The sequence below is a fragment of the Mercenaria mercenaria genome, chromosome 5 (genome assembly GCF_021730395.1).
Source record: "Mercenaria mercenaria strain notata chromosome 5, MADL_Memer_1, whole genome shotgun sequence".
NCBI lineage: Eukaryota > Metazoa > Mollusca > Bivalvia > Venerida > Veneridae > Mercenaria > Mercenaria mercenaria.
Window position 1 is genome coordinate 64379985 of NC_069365.1, and position 21784 is coordinate 64401768.

The following is a 21784-nucleotide window of genomic DNA, read 5'->3' on the forward strand; positions in this document are numbered from 1 at the left end:
GAACATACCATATTAACTTCTGATATAGCATCAAAGCTTGCCAAAATAACTTCAATTCCAATTGACAACGGTTCACCTGAAAATAAATTAGTTGTCATGTTTTATTGAGTCGGCTAAAGGCTGAAAGCCTTTTGACGAGTCCTTGCTATCCAACGATTCTCTAAATGGACCAAATAACACAGTGAAGGGATGTAGTTCCATTAGATTTCTCAAACTTCAAACAATTCACTGCATGAATGAAGTTAAGTTGTGTCAATTCCCTGTGCTATGACCAATATACGATGTAATCTGTCATATTTATGACTTGAAATTGTGCAATTCTCGAATGTAACTCATTAAGCATAAATGTGCATTTTCAGAATTGCGCAGGCTTACAAAGCTTGGGTAACATCCAGCGAAAGACAAAAAATAGTTCCACAGGGCTCCAGATAAGATGCGTATTAGCGTAAATTACGTATAGAAATAAAGCAAGTACGCATGTCTAATAATTTCTAAACGTATAAAAACGTATATAAAATTACAGAAACGCACACAATGCTTTTTTAAAAACAAAATCTGAATCGTCTGGATGCGTTAGGTAACATAGCCCATCAGCCTTAATTCTCCCACCTTGAACGTAAACACGCATCGTATGATTTCTATAAACTTTGCGTGGGTTGAATTTTGCAGTCAGTAAACGGATAAATTATCGGAAGAAGAAGCTCTTACTGGTTTGTTTATTTACTACTGATATTAAAAATGAATTTAATTCTTATTTTTCGAGAAATAAACAAATCGGCGAAACATTAAATTGTATTTTCTTGTAGTTTTTAAAATCGGAAGTAGATCGTCTATGTTTGGCTGCTTTCACGAAACGAAACAACTTTTTTATGAAAAGATTTAAATAAGAGGTAATTTAACCGTAAACTTCAATGTCAGATACTGCCAATTGCTGCTAAATGTCTTCGTATCATCAAAATTTGTAAAATATATTGTTCAAACTGGAGAAAAGTGTAATCGTATCAGGATATAATATTTTGGGTAAATATCGAGCTGTGTTATGAAATTTTAAGAAAAAAACTAAAAACAAACTGAAACTGGTAGACTATACTGTCAGTACATCAATCATTAGCCGACTCAGGCCATTCAGGCCTTTGATTTATAAATGTTATCTGAAGAAGGTGGTACATAGTGATATATGACTGCCCAATAAGATTATGTATCAACACTTTTGGACGACATCAGATAGTCGAGTGTTGGACTCCTAATAAGTAAAATAATGCGGTCAAGGTCAACATTTAACTGCGTTGGTGAAATATCATGCTGATACTGAGAGGATTAAGTAAATAAATAGGTACAATTCATCTGAGATAGGCTAATTGAACAGCAAATTCATGTTTATAGAACGTGTATCTACTCTAACGGCTAAATGTCATAACACATAATTTATGTAAGATTTTTCTCCAGCACTGTAAGATTACAACATCAAATAAAGGTAAGATTAAAAACCTGCAAAATCAGGCCTTAGTCGAATGTCGTATCCGTCCAGCAGTTTTTCGATAGCCTCAGATGCGTTTTTAAATTTCATTGACAAGTCCTGCGTTTTGACTCTGAAATATACAGAAAAATGCCATATGATAAGAATATAAATATAATCTATTTGTTATTCTTGTTTCAGTTTAACAGTTTCTGGAATGGTGGAATATCATCAATGATTTCTCAGTATGCTTGTAGAAAACAGACATCAATCTTGTACTTAAAAACGAGTTTTTACTGTTTTTCAACGTAATAATACCTGGCTGAACAAAACCCAGTAAACATGAGCTTTTTGCGCTGCATTTTTCAAAAGAACAAGCAATGTGAATGAACTGTCACTTACTGCATAAAGTACATCTCTTTGTGCAGTAATTCTTGACTGTGTTATGCTGTTAAGACTAGTGTTTATCAATACTTTTTAAACGTCTTTAAGCCTAGGAGTAAGAAACTAGTATAAGGTAATATATTCAGAACAACCTAAGATACATCGTTCATGAAATACTCGCTTTAAGGTATGGTCCAAAAGCTGCAATATATCCCGGCTTACAAGAAGTAGAAATTCGTGCATTACGGCAAAGTTTTGGTAAACTGTGTATATTTTTCATTTCATTGGCCAACCAGTTCAATTTATCTGTATTACCGTTATGTTTGGTAAAATTGTTAACACAGTGATCTTTATATTAAAGGAATTAAAAACTGTTTGAATATCCTAAATAGTCTTAAATGAAGATTTGTTTTATCTTTTCTATACGATTAGTTAAACATTGTTATGGAGAGTTTACTTATCAAGTCTTATGCACACAAGACTGGTATATATGTCACTTATGTGTCACCACAGCATGTTGGAACTTACTGTGTAGGAACACTGACAACCTTACTTTGGAGTCACATAGAGAGAACAACTGGTGACATGTTAGTGGCCGATTTCTACCATGTCGAATGGTCGTGTTAGGGGAAATACCCGCAAATACTCGACAAATACAGAAAATGTCGATCTGTCGTGCTGTTGTGTCGGTGGGGTGAAAACATGACACTACGGCAGCTTGACAGAATTTAAACGAAATATCGACAAACTACTGATTCCAACTGAATAGATATTTTTCAGGGTTTTTTTGACATCTAACAAAACTCGATAAAAATGTTTATTTTTATGTTTTTATTATGATACAACAGTTTTTCAGGTACAATATACTGAAACACTGTGCAAATATTGGATGGATTTTTCCATTACTACTGTCCATTTGACGACAGAGGAATTGCTCGTAAAATCGTATTTGTCCGGGACAAATTAACAAAAATAATTGTTCCTGGTGCACGAAACCTTGCACGTTAGTTGGAAATGGATTGAAATAGATCGTACTTAACAAAATAATGCTTTAAGGATGTACGAGCGTGTTTTTTTTTCAGGACATCAGCCATTTTAAAAAAATGTTCTTCGAATATTTCTTTCTAAAAAAAATTTTACCAAGAATTATTGCTAAATATTTAAAATATGCCTAATAATGTACCATTTAACTAAACAGATTCTACTTATTGCGAACAAAAATTGTTCTCCCTTATTTTTGACTGGCATTTGCCTAAAACAGAAGCAAGATGTACAATGGGTTAGGGGTTGGTAATTTCAAATATCTATCAAAGTAGCTCAGGTTTGGTTCTCATATTTTTCTGACTGATATATATAATGATAAGCTACAACTGAAATAAAAAGTTTTCAACATAGCACTTTATATCATCTAGGAAATATAAATTAAACCAAAAAGAACCAAAAAATATCAAAATTCATTAGTTTTTAAACGTTTTTTTTTCTAAATAAATCTCTTAGATGCACGGTGACCCCAACTGTTTTTCTTTCCATTTTGAAGAATTTGTGTGTATCATTTAAGCGGCAAAATATTTTTAAAATCTTAACGGCAGAACTGTTTTATGTTTTATAAAGTACCATCATTTTTTCAAATTTACAAAATTTCAGAAAAGCTTAAACAGTGGGTGAAGGATTAATACGAGTTCGATGGACTGTGCTTTTTCTTCTCTTGTTTGTCTTAAAAACTAATGTTCTTCAAGCTCACAGAGTATGAAAAACATCTTAACGACAGAATTTTTTTTTCACGGCAATTTGAATTTAACTTTTAACGTTAACCATCCCCGCCTTTGACTTAAATTTTATCCATGTAATCAGACTCACACCATTGTCAGCTAATTTACTTTACCTCTCCTTCAGCTTTAATAATTACTAAAAGAGCTCAAACATCGTTCCGCCTATGCATTTGATCGCTCGAGATATTTTAATGACGTCATATATTGTATGACATAATTTAAATTCAGCGTTTGAAAAGTTATTGTGTTTAGGCGAGATTGTTTAATGTGCAACTAAGACGACTGTAGCAGTTAACGATTTTGTATCGTACAGATTTTTCTCGGATTATGCATTTAAAACTAGATCTACTCTGAAGTGATTAAAGATATTGTTTCACATGCATAGATCTAGTTTAGTTATTTACTTCAAATACTTCGGAACACTGTCGCCGATTGACTGGGTCAATTACCGGATGATGGATTTTCTGTGTGAAACTTCTGACTTTGAAAGATGTGCATTAATTTTATTCTTAATGACGTTGCTACATGACGTCGACGTCAGAATGAGCTGACGTTCCGGTTACCTGGGTCATTATGATTATGGCGCGTGAGGCACACTGCGCAATTACGGATCCATCTATGGCGTTTTGAACTGTTTTTTGTTACTATTTATAATTAGATAGACATAATGATATTTTATTCAAAATGTATATAAAATTCAATATGAAAAGACTTTTGTAATTAATATAGTTGACAAAGTCATTTTAAATAAAGTCGTAGTTGTAGATTTAATAGATTCATAAAAAGTAGATGTAAAAACTAGATTCTACATGCGGGTATTCCATGAAGAATATGTACATGTGGATTTTCAATGGACAGTATGTATTTGTGTATTGTCAAGTCCAAAATGTGAAATAGCAGGTCTTACACGGATTTGAAATATTTGACGGATAAGAAAATTAATTAACATTCTCAAAATTTATAATTCAAAACAAATGACGTTATCTAATGAAATACAAGAAAGCAAAAAGGTTGAAATTTATTTATTTGATTAAGGTTTCGATGGAGGCCTTGAGAAACAAAAATCAAACAGCACCAAATCATAGAAAGAAAGAGTTGTTTGACATGAAAATTGAACAGCATGTAAAACATGTATATTACTTTACGAAACAAGTGTCAGTATACTGATATAAACATTGAATTCCGGAAAAGGGCTGCCAAAAGGGGCTCCACTTCCGGACAGTTAAACGCCTTTAAAAACTCACCATTTTCAAAGAACAGTTACACATGTTTGTTTTGATGCATTTGCATTAGCGTGCGAGTGGTGAAATTTCACGTAACAAAGTGGAACATAGTTTTCAGCAATTGTTTATCATTTTTTCTTTACAAATGGCATTCATTTTCAAAGGGAGACAACTTTTTCTCAAAGATTACTTAAAATAATCCGAAAAAGTTGTTTCCCTTTGAAAATGAATGCCATTTGTATTTAAAATAATCGGGAAAAGTTGCCTCCCTTTGTAAATGAATGCCATTTGTAAAGAAATAAAGATAAACAATTGCTGAAAACTGTGTTCCACGTTGTTATGCGAAATTTCACCACTCGCACGCTACTGCAAATGCATCATAACAAACATGTGTAACTGTTCTTTGAAAATGGTGAGTTTTTAAAGGCGTTTAACTGTCCGGAAGTGGAGCCCCTTTAGGCAGCCCTTTTCCGGAATTCAATGTTTATATCAGTATACTGACACTTGTTTCGTAAAGTAATATACATGTTTTTCATGCTGTTCAATTTTCATGTCAAACTACTCTTTCTTTCTATGATTTGGTGTTGTTTGATTTTTGTTTCTCAAGGCCTCCATCGAAACCTTAAGTGATTAAATGATCTATTGTATTTTTCCCTAAAACTATTTGTTCATCTGCAAGGAGGTTGTTACTTTCTTGCTCAAGTAGTAGACCGTATAATACATTTTACTTACCCTTTATTTTATACCTTACCATAAATAGTAAGAAAAAAAGTTTAATACGGATCCGTAATGGCAAAGTGTGCCTATAGGTTAGAGACCACCAATTGTTTTCCCATAGACTTCAATGATAACATTATGACGTTTACGACCTTCCATAAATCGAAACATGTATATCTAATCACATTTTTTTCAAGAACTGTCTTATTTCCACCAACATATCGGACGAAAAACATATGAATAGTGATACTTTATTTAAGTAATTTTCGTGTGAATGAGATGAGCCCCTGTTTATGTCGTTGGCATGGCGGCAGAAATTCGTTTGATAAAACTTTTTTTTCAATACACATAAAATGCAGCAGATTTTGTCAAAAAGTATAACGAAATACTGTAAATGTAGTTTAAAATTTCAATTTCAATGACTGACCAATCAAAACGGACAAACATTACCTTATTCACAGGTATACATTTATCTTATTCCCAGCAAGTTCCCTTTACTTTTTTGAATTGGTGGTCTCTGAACGCGCCTTAATCATAATGGCAACGGGTAACCGGAACGTCAGCACGCTATGGTGTTAACGTCATGAAGCAACGTCATTATCGCGGGTGAAAGGGTGCTGAATCATTTAATCATTTTCAGACCGACTGTCAAATAATGATGGCATTGTTGATGAAAAAAGCAATACAAATGATGCTTAATAATTTGTGAAAAATATGTAGTATGAAAACACCATGATAAATATGAAGCGAACGTATATAACAGAAAGGTCAATAAACAGCTAGTTTGTGCCTTCTAGCCATAATGGCACGCCTGGTTTCATAATGGCCCTCAGGCTAATGTCCTCGGACAATTATGACACCAGGAGCGTCCTTGGGCGTTTATCCCCCGGATGGAATTGAGTCGAGTCGGATCACATAACTCGAGTAAAACGCTCTAACACCGAGAACTGGAAGTGGAGTTTTACAGCCTTGTTTACGGCACTTGTTTACATTATCGATGGGAGTAACCAACATTTCTACAAAAGTAGTGTAATTTCTTCGTTCAAATAATATTTTATATGGTCATAAATTTATTATATGTTTATTTCGCTACGATGCTTCTTTGACATTGAAGTTGTACCTTCTCATTCCACCATATTGTTCTCGCATTGTTCGCGGTCCTCCCGATTAGGAGGTGGTTTGAAATTTTGACCCGAGAACAGGGTTCTTGGGCCTTGTTCGTGTCATTTTGGCGATTCTATCTCGGGTCGGACACAGAAGAACAAGAAGAACGAAGACGCCTTAGGTGTATATTAACCTCTTAGTAAAACATTGGGTCTCGCAATCGTTATGGATGGTTTGGATCATTCTTTTTGGTTTAAACAATATTTTATTCAACAAACAGCATGTGATTACAATAAATGTTACAAAAGCAAGGCATCGAGTAGTAAGCTAATATACGCTTTTTTAGAAACTCTTTCCCGAGTATCTTTCTTTTTGACAACAGGACTGAGCTTTGTTAAAGGATGAATATAGCAAATAACCCGACGTTCGTCTCTGTCGATTCATTTTGAAAACCATCACTTCCTGCGGCTTTGAAATTTTTAGAATTTATCAATTGTGTGGTCATAGCATAATTATAGGTTACATTGTATAAGCTTTGTGTTTAAGAAATAATTTATAGCAAAACAGTGCTGCGCCCTCGTGAAATTATTACGCCCGACGTATAATCGCCCATCGTGTATAAATAGTGATAAAGCACTGTTTTGTTATAAATTATTTCGATTCTAATATGTTCTTTATTGTAAACTTTATATCAAATATGATGGAACTGTTTCTTCGCGCAAGCATGGCGCCAATAGTAGGTCTTTGTTTATACACGTCAGGACCGGAAATGGTAATGCGTCTTGCGGCAGAGTTCAGTTCGGGCAAAAATTATTGCGAATTATTCAGCAAAGCGAATAACTAACTCAGTATGTGTGTAAATTAATCAACACATTTGTGCAATGTGGCATTTTGTTTAAAACATGTTATTAAGTTAAATATTTCATGAAATTTGAAAGCGCTATTTCTTGATGCGTACATGGCGCTAAATATAACGTTGACGTGACGTCAACATAATATCGTTGTGTTGATTAAAGCATTGTTAGTCATATTAGAATAAGAAATAGGAACGAGTTCTACAGCTGAAATATTGGACTTTAGAAAGCTAAATAACGAGTGCGTTTATAATCTTTTTGTTAAAAACGTATCTACACATTTAAATATTATATATATTTATCACATGTCTGACGTCGTGGGAATGAAACAAAACCATTACATTAATTTGATAATACACTAGTATATTTACATTCGCCCTATTCTTTTCCATTGAAAATTATGACGTTCATTTCGTATGAACAGCAAAAGGAAAGGCGCGAAAGTTACGTCATGGCTGCTTAGTGATAACCGACCGCTGTTATGACGACGTCCGCGTATAGTCAGTGAGAACGTTCCTTATATGACGTCGCAGTCGTTCCGCCTGGTGAACAGAATGGCCGGGATGCTGATTTTAATGTTAAATGCCACAAAATATGTGCAATTTATAATATTATCTTGTTTACAAATGGAAAGAAAATATAATGTAAATATAAGAAATGAAACTATTTTTTTTTTCAGTGTTCATGCGAAATGAACGACAGAATAGGATCGGCAAATTAAACATGAATCGCTAGCGCCGATTCGTGGATTTGCCGATCCTATTCTGTCGTTCATTTCGCATGAACACCGAAAAAAATCATTTCATTTCTTAAAGGAAAGAAGAAATTTTGCTGTTTAAGGAGGAAAAGCTTTCATGTGATAAACAAAATATTACATTTACATCCACACTGAATTTATTAAACGAGATGAATAAATTTGATAAAATGCCCAGCGGACCCTCGCATTTTATCACTTTTATTCAACTTGTTTAATTAATTCAATATGAACAGACACTCATGTAAAATTTGTTCAATAGCTGGCCAATTAATATTTCAGTATCTCCTGTACCTTGTTCATGTTCTTCTTGATCACAGCCAGAGAAACGTATAATTTCGCTATTTGAATATTTGATTTTACATGTTTTCAGGACTATGAAGTCATATCTTAATGTTCTACATACTAGAGACGCTGTTACTGTGTTTGGGTTTTAAGCTCACCTGTCACAAAGTGACAAGGTGAGCTTTCGTGATCGCGCAGCGTCCGTCGTCCGTCGTCCGTGCGTGCGTGCGTGCGTCAGTCCGTAAACTTTTGCTTGTGACCACTCTTGAGGTCACATTTTTCATGGGATCTTTATGAAAGTTGGTCTGAATGTTCATCTTGATGATATCTAGGTCAAGTTCGAAACTGGGTCACGTGCCTTCAAAAACTAGGTCAGTAGGTCTAAAAATAGAAAAACCTTGTGACCTCTCTAGAGGCCATATATTTCAAAAAATCTTCATGAAAATTGATCAGAATGTTCACCTTGATGATATCTAGGTCAAGTTTGAAACTGGGTCAATTGCCGTCAAAAACTAGGTCAGTAGGTCTAAAAATAGAAAAACCTTGTGACCTCTCTAGAGGCCATATATTTCAAAAGATCTTCATGAAAATTGGTTAGAACGTTTACCTTGATGATATCTAAGTCATGTTCGAAACTGGGTCATGTGCCTTCAAAAACTAGGTCAGTAGGTCAAATAATAGAAAAACCTTGTGACCTCTCTAAAGGCCATATTTTTCATGGGATCTGTATGAAAGTTGGTCTGAATGTTCATCTTGATGGTATCTAGGTCAAGTTTGAGAACTGGGTCACTGGACATCAAAAACTAGGTCAGTAGGTCAAATAATAGAAAAACCTTGTGACCTCTCTAAAGGCCATATTTTTCACGGGATCTGTATGAAAATTGGTCTGAATGTTTATCTTGATGATATCTAGGTCAAGTTTGATACTGGATCACGTGCGGTCAAAAACTAGGTCAGTAGGTCTAAAAATAGAAAAATCTTGTGACCTCTGTAGAGGCCATACTTTTCATGGGATCTGTATGAAAGTTGGTCTGAATGTTCATCTTGATGATATCTTGGTCAAGTTTGAAACTGGGTCAACTGCGGTCAAAAACTAGGCCAGTAGGTCTAAAATGAGAAAAATCTTTTGACCTCTCTAGAGGCCATATTTTTCAATGGATCTTCATGAGAATTAGTGAGAATGTTCACCTTGATGATATCTAGGTCAAGTTTTGAAACTGGGTCATGTGCGGTCAAAAACTAGGCCAGTAGGTATAAAAATAGAAAAACCTTGTGACCTCTCTAGAGGCCATATTTTTCATGAAATCTTCATGAAAATTTGTGAGAATGTTCACCTTGATGCTCTCTAGTTAAAATTCAAAACAGGGTCACGTACCTTCGAAAACTAGGTCAATAGGTCAAATAATAGAAAAACCTTGTGACCTCTCTAGAGACCATATTTTTCAATGGATCTTCATGAAAATTGGTCAGAATTTTTATCTTGATAATATCTAGGTCAAGTTCAAAACTGGGTCACATGAGCTCAAAAACTAGGTCACTATGTCAAATAATGGAAAAAACGACGTCATACTCAAAACTGGGTCATGTGGGAAGAGGGGAGCGATTCAGGACCATCATGGTCCTCTTGTTTATTTAAATGTTTTGGTGTTTAATAAGTCACACTAAATCTAAATGTGACGTACTGGTTCACCGAAACGGTATTCTACATAATCTAACCGCCGGCATGATTCAGTTCTAAATGTTTCTGGACCACTTTCTACTTGTTTACTGATTCGTTAGTTTACATATATCATCGATTGCATTTTGACATGAATGTCATTCGAGCATTCTCATTTCAACATCGCCGATTGTTCTTCTTTAGATGGAGAAGATTTTTACCATGTCCGTGTATTGTCATCCCTTGTTTTGCTTCAGTCTCTCAAAAGGCATGTTGGAAGAAAAGTAATGAATAGCATTGAAAAGTTGCTTGATATCGAAACTTCATTTAATTGGGATATTTTTGTGTCTGATCATAAAAACTGTACAAAACTGCAATCAAAACTGCTTTAATCAGAAATGATTGTAGCTTCAGTGAATAAATATATGTATGTATACCTTGGAAATGCATTGCAAATGATTATGGTTAGAAGTGTTGAAATAATGAAATGAGCATTCTTTTGTTTTGGGGTAAGTGTGGCGAAAATTTATCTTAACTTGATTTCGTTTAGTATAGTAGGTAACCGGAGGATGCTATGTTCGGTGCAGGATCGATACATTGATTTGATAACTTTATCGTGTTAAATATTCTCCTCATTTTGGTATATAAAACAAATATGCGGTAAAATCACCTCACTTGCCTTATCATGTAATAAATGAAGTTTCCAAAGCCGATTTAAAATCCTGAAAAGATGCCATTTTTAGGGAAAAATGTTAAACTTCACGCTCACTTCGGCAATTATAAAGTTTATAGCCATATTTCTTCGTAACTATTGCAAAACAAAGACAATTTCTTTATCGACTATATTTATCAATCTTTCCCCTGTCATCCTTCCAATATAATGTCAAAATCGCTGTCTTAGTGGAGATTTTATGTTTGAAATACGAAAAAAGGCGATTATTGGGGCAGGATGAAAATTGTTGGGCGATGTTCGGGAGCAGGATATTGTAAACTTCATCACAGATAGTGCAATGACCGTGTTAACGGTGTTTTTGACGCTGTCAAGCAAATTTTTGATATTTAATAGACGTTGGTGTGTGTGTTAAACGTATTGTCGTATAAGTCTGTTTGTAACGGTTTTATTCAGCAGAGGTAGGCCGTGTATATACAACTTGCTGTTTTAGACGAGGTAATTCATAAATCATTGGTTCTAGAACCATTAAAGACATGTTGCCTATGGGAAACTTCTATTATATCTCAGATATGGAGTTCTTTTTCTTGCATAATTATACCGTTTAGAAAAGTTTCGGACCATTTACTGGTCGAAAATTCTATCCTCGGTATTCTTATAGAATGTTAAACAATGAGAACAATCTGTCTCCCGTGCCGTCGTTTTAAATTACGTTAAACATACGGTCTCTTCGCAACATACTGACAGAAAATTAATTAATACACCATGAAAAAGACATACTGTGTCTCGAAATCGAACGGGGTCACATCTTCTTCGATCTAATGAAGAAGTTGAATGACGTTCGTTTAACGTTAAAGTAAGTTTGTATAACTTCTATTTATTCCGAATTATGTTTTTGACAAGACCTCAAGAGAAATGACATCGACGTAATATTTGACTGTCGTGACAATTTTTGAAATGATTATTAATGTTTTGGAGTGTCACATTTTTAAACATTGATTATCATTTCAGTATCTCAGGAAATCGAAATTTGTGTTAAATTATGTTTAATACAGAAAAGTGCCACAAACATAAAAGCCATCGCTTGTGTTCTCACATATTAATTTGGTCAAAGAACACAATTAAGTTCTTGTGGGGTTTTTTTTTGTTGTTGTTTGTTTGTTTGTTTTGGGTTTAACGCCGTTTTTTCAACATTAAGTTCTTGAGTTCATAAGTCGAGTAACAATTAAAGTTGCGTATGTTGTCAAAATCACATGTGGAATACGCAATTACATTATCTTACTTTTAAGGAATCAAAGCCTTGAAATGTCTGATGGTTGCGGGTTTTTGGTAGATTTATTTTCTGTTTAAATGCCAGTCTATGAATATACATAAACGAGAAACAAATACAAATTTAATGTGCCTCATATCTAAGATGAACTCTGCCTGACCCGGCTTGTGATGTAACAATGGGCTGGAATACCTTATCATTGATAGATCTTATATAATCTAATTGGTCAGTGTGAGTGGATACAGGTTGAATAAGAACTGCTTGTTCATTGATAATTCATCCGCATTGTTCATGAATGGGACTATTTTGTGTAGCACATGAACATCCTTTGGATGTGATTTGGAATAAAATAAAGATGCTATGATTGTCAGAAATACACTTTAACTTTGGTAGCGGGATAAACCCCGCATCAAAAAATGCTGTTTTAGTTTTAAGTGCAGTAATAAGGCTATGAACGTGGTATAAAGACACTAAATTGAAAAATGGCGCGAAAAAATGGTCGCATTATGGCGGATTCAAATAGTTCTCAGTTTCTTTTGTGTGTGTGTGTGTGTTTTTTTTTTTTTTTTTTTTTTTTTTTTTTTGTTAAGTTTTTTTTTCCTGCTCTTTATAGCTATTTTCCTTATTTTCTTTGATTTTTTTATTTAGTCTGTTCATGCTTTGTACTGTGATCGTGGTATCTTGTATTTAAAAGGTTGTAGATTTAACCAATATCGCCTTAAGGAACATTTGGTAATGTAAACTTTTCAAATTATCTTCCCTTTCTTCAAAAAAGTTTGTTTGAAATATCCGATTCGGTTGATGTTCAGATAAGCTGGCTTTTAAAAATGCATTTTTTCAAAATTAAGTATTTGCTGAAAAAAAATATTAATATGGTATCAAATTATGACTTATTTCGTAGTTACAAGCGTTTTAATGTTTCAGTGAATTTATAATTCATGAACACGTTTGGCGTACTAATTAACAACTACCGCTAAAGGCAGTTGAAGCAACTGGACTTTCGATACTTTCCTGTACATTTCGGACTTAAATTTGAAACAATTTAATCTGTCCTTCATCTTTCTTGGATACAAACGTATATTGCATATAAATGTAACAAATGCTTGTTATAACAAAAGTTACGTCAAAATCAATTTAGTCAAATATTCACTTATTAAACTGTTTTGAATACAAACAGACGGACGGACAGACAGAAAGTGGAAGGCAAGCATTCCTTAATACATTTCGGTTCCACGACGGGGAGGGTGCGGAAGCAAATAGACTTACGCTTTCAGTTTTGTACAAATACTAAGCACCAGTAGTTGAAAGAAATTTATTTATACATTAACAGGCCTCCACGTTGGCCGCCAATTTGGGCTTTTTAGAATTATACTTCTACTACTTTGATTTGTTTGCTAGGGTTATAACAGTACTTTGTTGTGTTTGCTAGGGTTATAACAGTACTTTGATTTGTTTGCTAGGGTTATAACAGTACTTTGTTTTGTTTGCTAGGGTTATAACAGTACTTTGATTTGTTTGCTAGGGTTATAACAGTAACAGTACTTTGATTTGTTTGCTAGGGTTATAACAGTAACAATACTTTGATTTGTTTGCTAGGGTTATAACAGTACTTTGATTTGTTTGCTAGGGTTATAACAGTACTTTGTTTTGTTTGCTAGGGTTATAACAGTACTTTGATTTGTTTGCTAGGGTTATAACAGTAACAGTACTTTGATTTGTTTGCTAGGGTTATAACAGTAACAGTACTTTGATTTGTTTGCTAGGGTTATAACAGTAACAGTACTTTGATTTGTTTGCTAGGGTTATAACAGTACTTTGACTTGTTTCGATTGGATGTTACCAGCACTTGATCCCACGAGACGCTTGCGTGGAGTGTGATCCAGCCTGGCAAAATCAACGAGAGCCGAATGCATCATTGCATATCAAGTTACTGTTTTAATGACCCTTTAATTTTATACATATACAAATAACAAGCGCTCAATTAGTCAAAATTGACTCAGTTAAATAAGACTTAAACGGTGAACGACTATTTGTCGCATGGAACGTCTAGACGTCATCATTAAGTCATTTCCGATGGAATATTAACCCATATAGTTGAATAATGGGTTTTGTATTCGTTAATGAAATACGTGCTAAATTCATAGGTTCTAATAAAGATCAATTTGTGATAAAATTATGTGTCTCAAATACATTTATAATTCACTTGTACATATGTTTTATACACGCTATATTTGAGTTATATTAAAATGTTTTGTATGGTTCAAAAAAGCTCTTCATTTATGTAGGAAATACAATGTAAATATAATTATGTTATATCTGTTTATAACTTAAGAATTTTATTCGATTTATTCTTGCAACTAAGATAAAATGGAGCGGGTAATATAAAATTTCGAAATTTTAAAACTTATCGAATGCATCTGTAAACATTCATTTCCCTGTTACGTAAAATTTGTAATACATTGTTTTCAATATACCTTAAGTTATTACGAAAATCATGTTTAAAGAAGTTACAATAACGTTTTAATATTCTATGAATGGCTTTTCTCATTAATTACTTTTTTCTTTAAGCAGTATTATTTCATTGATTTTGATTTTGTTTTTGTTTGGTTTTACGTCGCACCGACACAATTTAGGTCATATTGCGACTTTCCAGCTTTGATGGTGGAGAAAGACCCCAGGTGCCCCCGTGCATTATTTCATCACGGTTGGACACCTGGGTAGAACCACCGACTTTCCGTAAGCCAGCTAGATGGCTTCCTCACGTGAAGATTTTGTCGCCCCAAGTGAAGCTCGAATGGTTCAGCGATCTTAAGCAATAAAACCTAAAATGTTGTTGGTTTTACCCCCAAATTTTGGGAATTACTGTTGTATATTTCGCCATGTTTGCTAAATTGCAGTCAACATTACTATGATATAGTGTGCCTTAGCACACTTGTAGAGGTCATGTCTTCAAGGTCATGTAGCTCATTAATCTTTTTTCTTGTTTCCAATTCCGTCAATCGTGATAGCGAATTTTGCAAGCTCACGCTTCTGTGGATACGGCATATATTGCCTAGACAATATTGGGTTTTATGTTGCCCTTTGTGCATAATAAACCTATAATAAACCTGTTTATTTTTCATGGACCCCTGTTCCAGTAAGGAGGTCGCGACGAGAACAGTATTTTAGTATTTAGTCGCGCGCTAGTTGTTTCCTGTTGTATTTTGAACGCAATTTGTAATGAAAAAAGCGTGAACTTCGTTTTTGGATTTGCCACGTTTGCACGGCCATTTCAATCCTCGTCAGCAATGGAACAACATAGACTTTCACTGAATTTATCTTGCATATTAGCTATGATCGCGTGGTATTCATTTAATATATGTAGAAGTTGTTTACTACAAGATTCAGAAAATGCAAGTTAATTCCGTCGTGAGAAGTTATCCACAACCTCAAGGAATATGATTGGTAGGCCTATAAAGATCTTCAGAATAAGGGTGTGGACCAAGCAGCTAGCGTGGCGTTTTGGAATGGTTAAGGTCAAGGTGCATCTTCATTGATGGCAGCTCTTAGAAACAAATGAATGGTGAACCGGGTGAGTCGTTTTTTTTAATTAAGTTCATTAAATTAGATTCAGTGATAGAAAGAATCTAAGTAATATTGTAAGAATGATTGAAAATGCGATCATATTGTAGTCAATAGGTCAATGGTTAGCGCCAAGAGGGAACTGTAGGCCAAGTGCTAAAAAAATAAAAAAAAATAAAAAGTAATGTCATATTTGCGTCATATGTATATGGGCAGAGATATGTACCATAAATGCCATTAGATTGAGCGTGCACATAATGTCTGGTCTGCCAGGGCTGTTGAAAATGCTGCTTGCATGTTTAATTTGAACCACAAGTAATATTTTTATATTGTGAAAGCAAGTGTAAACATTCAAATATTTATTATTTTCCATTCTTTAGCCCGTTTTATTTTATTTTAATTTTATTTTTACAAGTACAAGCACCCGGCTAGCTCAGTTGATAAAAAAAAAACAAGAGCTGTCACTAATGGTGACAAATGCCCCCGCAGCGCCTTGACCTTTGACCTTTGACGTTGTGACCCCAAAGTCAATAGGGGTCGTGTACTCCATAAGTACTATTAGCATGTGAAGTTTGAAGGTCCTGGGTGCAGTGGTTCGCGAGTAAAGTGCCTTCATGCAAAAAGTTAACATTGGCCCCTGTGACCTTGACCTTTGACCTGGTGACCCCAAAGTTAGTAGAGGTCGTGTACTCAATAAGTACTATCAGCATGTGAAGTTTGAAGGTCCTGTGTGCAGTGGTTCGCGATTAAAGTGCCTTCATGCAAAAAGTTAACGTTGGCCCCTGTGACCTTGACCTTTGACCTGGTGACTCCTAATTCAGTAGGGATCGTGTACTCGATGAGTACTATCAGTATGTGAAGTTGGAATGTCCTGGGTGCAGTGGTTCGCGTGTAAAGTGCCTTCATGCAAAAAGTTAACATTGGCCCCTGTGACCTTGACCTTTGACCTGGTGACCCAAAGTCAGAGGGTTCGTGTACTCAATGAGTACTATCAGCATGTGAAGTTTGAAGGTCCTGGGTGCAGTGGTTCGAGAGTAAAGTGCCTTCATGCAAAAAGTTAACGTTGGACTCTGTGACCTTGACCTTTGATCTGGTGACCCTAAAGTCAGTAAGGGTCGAACACTCAATGAGCACTATCAGCACGTGAAGTTTGAAGGTCCTGGGTGCAGTGGTTTGTGAGTAAAGTGCCTTCATGCAAAAAGTTAACGTTGTGACTAACGAACGAACGGACGGTCAGTTGAAAACTAATATGCCTCCCTTCGGGGGCATAAAAAAATATGGGCAAATTATTAACGGGGCGCTGTGAGTTGTTTTTCGTTCTTCATAAGTTTTCACAGCTGCGCTGTGGGCTAAAGTATTGAGCTATTGTACCTTTTATTGTACCTTTTGGTGTAATGACTGAAATGTCAGCATGAATGCTCGGTTGCGGAATTATTTTCCATATGTACTATTACCTTAAAAAGGAAAAAAAAAGAATTATATATACTGCTACCCAGTACGGCAGTTAAAATAAATGTAATGATAAATATATAGGCTGATTATAAGCGTGTAAGCTTGCGTTAGCAGGGATATAAATATGCGGGACCCAGTAGCCCTTGGCCCTAGATTTTTGGCTGGGCCCCTAAATTGTAAAATGTAGTATAAAATGCCCGTATACCCAATGTTTAACATTTATTTTGGACAGTCTGGGCCCCTAAATAAATATAGCTAGTTTGTATCCCTGGTTTGGCAGAAAACTTGCCTGCAGCCACGTCTTCATAATCTGTGCAGCTATGTACTTTTGTGGTGGGGGCACAAGTACATGCTTTATATTGGTTTAAGGGGTAAAATAAAGTAAATAAATAAAAGTAAAACCCCTTAACTGTTAGAGGCAGCCTTGACAATAAAAATGTCGGCTAGTGTCGTCTCCAACGGCTTCCTTTGACAGGCCTGCACTTAAATACTTCAAGGTAAAGTAAGCTGCTCATCGGTCGTCCCCAACGTCGAGAGTTGCAAAGTAAAAAAAAAAACATATATATATAATGTCTTTGCTAAACCTCTAACAACCAGGGTCCCACCAAAGAGGACCCCCTTGAAGAGTATCCGTCTGTTTGGTCAGCGCAGGTCTGTGATTGGGATATAACTATATGCGCAGTAAGTGTACTGTATCCTTTTGTCCTTTGAACAAGTAGGTTTTAGTTAAAAATAGCAAAATTCGTACAGGAAAATTTTGTTTATAGCTAATTTGGGTTCCGCACATAAGGGCATGGCAGTTTGGATTCCTGTTTAATTGGTATTTTTGCATGATTCGAGCATAGTATGTTGTCTTGACCTGTCCAGTTAGCATTCAAGTGCATTGTCATAGATAGTTTTAATGTTCAGCTCTTTCATTATTGTTCGTGCTAATTTAAGGAAAATACCTCCAGATCAACATTAAAAGTTAAATTTGTAAACAAATTGTCGTTGTTATATGGTATCAGAAATGATATGGGTGACTACACTTCCATGGTACGCATGTCTGACAGCCAGATTGTATCTTTCAGCCACCTTACAGGTCCTTTTCTCTTCGTGAGTTTTGTTTTTCAAGGAGTATCACAAATAAGATCATTACCGTAATCTTACATCCGCTGTGCTGCTGTTTCATTCATATTTTTCAGCGGCATTGGCTAAATAATTGCCATCACAGATTCCATCGACTGGCACAACGATTCACAAATTTCTTACTGTCGCCATGTTTCCAGTGATTGTCTATATGGGTTGTACACATGTTGTGTTGATGGACGTCCGATCAAAATCTAGATGAGCATTCATTTAACAGGATGATTCGTATCTGCAGCCATTTATTGCAGTGAAACATCTCTATTTTAGAAAAGGCAAGTATCTTATATACATGTTTATATACAAATAAACAAATGGTAATAACTGTCTAGGTCAGATCGCCCCTGATACGTACATTTTATTTATTTAGCTGATAAATGAAACATTATCATGACCATTTTTCTAATCACATTAAAGGGGCTTGCCTCCATGAGGACACCAAAATGCTTTAATTTTGTAAAATTGGAAAATATTTATGAGAAACATAAACGTATGTTTCAAATCTACTTTGAAACGCTTATAGAATATTAAATAATTTATACCCCTTTTTCTACATCACATTTAAATTGCTCTACTATCGTTATGTTTTTTTCTCAGTATGTTTAACATGCTTAACAAATGTTCCACAAATGCGGCACATTTACATTATCAAATAATGAAAGTACATTCTCGTATTTAAAAAAAAAATTGAGGGGTGTCACTTTAAAACAGACGTTTACATTTATACACGGGTGGAATTCGACCATTTTGTTCGGATGAGTTAGGTCCATGTTTTGGAGAAGAAATTTTAAACATCATCAAATCATAGAAAGTAATAATTGTTTTACACAAAAATTAAATGTAGCATATAAAACATTTTTTCATTCTACAAATCCATTGTCAATTTACTCATATTTATAAATATTTGAATTGCGAAAAAGGCCTGCGTGAAGGGGCCACACTTTGGTCAGTTCAGCGCCTTTAAAACCTCACCAATGTTACATGTCTTCGTTTGGTGCATTTGCAACAATGTACGAGTGCTTAATATTTACACAACTAGGTTAAATATCGTTTTTGACTATTGTTTAATTTTATTTTATTTTATTTAACTGGCATTATTTTTTGTAGGGGGACAAATCTTTTAGAATATTTAAGTATCCAATTTTACGGGACAGAACAAAAAATGTATTTGACAGATGGGTTGTTTATAGGGATGTTGTTCGTTTACTAAAAAATTTCTATGTTTTTCTGATATACTGCTAAACCTTAAACAAATTTCTACTTTGATATGATATAAGTAACGCTTGTTATTAACCTTGGGGCAATTATTATTTTACTAAGCAGTTTCATTTATTCATAATGTATATATACGTATATAAAATAATAATGTTAGTGGCCCATCAACACACATAAGTGCATTTCAGGTATGGCACTAGGCAAGGTGATTAATAATAAAACACGGAAAATAATGATTCAAATCGAATTGGTTCTTTGATAATGTTTATCGCTAACATTTTTTCCCACTTTTGCAGCCATCGCTGAGGATAATTGTTCTTTCGATTGATTCAAATTTTATCTTATTTATTTAATGTATTTTGTTTGTACCTTTGCAGTGTCGCTGGGGCAAATGAAATTAGGTTATTTTCAATATACATCTTCAGCTGTTTGTATAGTATGTGCATTTTAAACATTATCTCACCTTGCCAGTTGCCATGAGAAATCTTTAAATAAAGTCGCGGCCTTTTCCCACTAAATTGTGTTGTAGTTTTCATTTATACTGATAATTTAGTTGAAGTGGGTATGACAGACGTATATGGTCGGACGCTAACTCATCGGCCAACGAAATGATGATATTATCAGTCATTAATAAATTTATTCTTGTTTTCTTTTAAAATGGCTGATGATTTTGCGTCTTGCTAATGGCTGCTGTCATTCCCTGTTATATACGGTCCATTGATAAAATAATTCCTTTCATCTTGAGGGGCTATATAATTGCCCTGAATGTACATTTGGCTGATTTGGGAACCGCTGAAAAATAGCTTCCAGATTCATAGATAAAAGCAGGGCAAAAGGCAAGTAAAATGGACAATGAAGTACTCTTTTGGGTGTTTCGTTCATGGAAAGACTACCACAACTCTTACTACCGGATATAGTTTGAATTACGTGCGGGTATTCCTTACTATCGTTTTGTTACAAGCATCTTTATTTATTTATTTTATTTTATTTGGGTTTACGGCGCACCAACACAGTATAGGTTATATGCCGCCAAACTGGACTACAAACTCTGGTTTCACATCTCATTTACATCGAAATAAAAACATGAGGTATGGAATCAAAATTTGCACACCTGCTGGAATCAGAGTTACAGCAAAACCAAGTGTTAAGACCTTATTAGTCGCCTCTTACGATCATGCGAGGGTAAGGCAGTGGTTCCAATTCTTTTCATACACAGATCGTCCTAGACCCACATGGGGATATCGATGGGTGGTAATTACATCTATACATTTCTACGCCGTACAATACTTTTTGAAGATACGACTTGTGCGACAATTCCCCAGAGAGAGAATGTCAACAGTGCAGTAGAGAATGATATTTTGATTTCAATTTAATACGTAAACATGTTTCCATAGTTTTCTATTTGTTTACTTGGTAGACGTGACATTTGCCTTTAACTTACTACACATCGTCACACGACGTCAGCTTTTATGTAAGTAAGTTAAAATACGATACACAATCGTAGTCAATCGATCGTTGCAACCTTTCAAAGTGCTACATGATTCAAAAGAACTGGTATGTATAGTTTCCTCTAATGCAACACGTTTTGACTGTAAATGTTGCATTATATGTTTATAGATAAATGTTGCATAACATGTATAACTGTAGTAAAATATTTATTTTCTCATATGTCGGCTGGGCTATATTATCTTCCTTCTACAGATTATATTTAATAACTATTTACTCATTTTAGAAACGATCTGAGTGTTGGACAAAACTTAGTATTTTTGAAATCCCCTCAACTGATTTTATTATCATGACATTAATAGAAACTCGTCACTGTTATATGATATAGGGCATTTCTTTCTAAATAAAATCTAACAGTAAATTGCTGTATCCAACAGCTAATGAAAGTATATCTTAGAAACACCATGAACTGCGTTTGCATAACCTCTTATCTAGGATATTATATTTCACTTCTTCATATAAAGGATGTCATGTTTCATTTATATCTTCCTCCACTCCTTTTGGGAAAACTTCAGACGAATAATCAGGAAACATTTTTCTCGTCTTTACGTCAAAATAAGAGTTAGTTACTGAAACAGAACTAAATATATTTCATGATTATTGTAAAACAGTCGTTCCTTAGATAAAGTGAATTAGTTTGAATGCTTATGAGGGTAACATCATTGATTAATACTGTGTAGTTTTACCAGAGAGAAACATTTTGTATTGTTAGAGGAGTTGATTATCTTCTCTAGAAAAGTAGTCCTGACATTTTCTGATAAGCGAAAGTAAAAGAATGACAA

The 21784-nt window shown here is 34.6% G+C and overlaps 1 protein-coding gene across 1 annotated transcript in view; it reads right to left on the reverse strand.

Moving 5' to 3' along the window:
- The window catches only part of LOC123557427 (gamma-aminobutyric acid receptor subunit beta-like), a 107731-nt gene that overhangs the window by 48648 nt on the left and 37299 nt on the right, over positions 1–21784 (reverse strand). The window contains exons 2-3 of the mRNA XM_045348870.2: positions 1489–1589; positions 9–76 (exon numbers count right to left, since the gene is read on the reverse strand). Of these exons, the coding sequence (XP_045204805.1) occupies positions 9–76; positions 1489–1589 (169 nt within the window). The remainder of the gene's footprint in view (positions 1–8; positions 77–1488; positions 1590–21784) is intronic.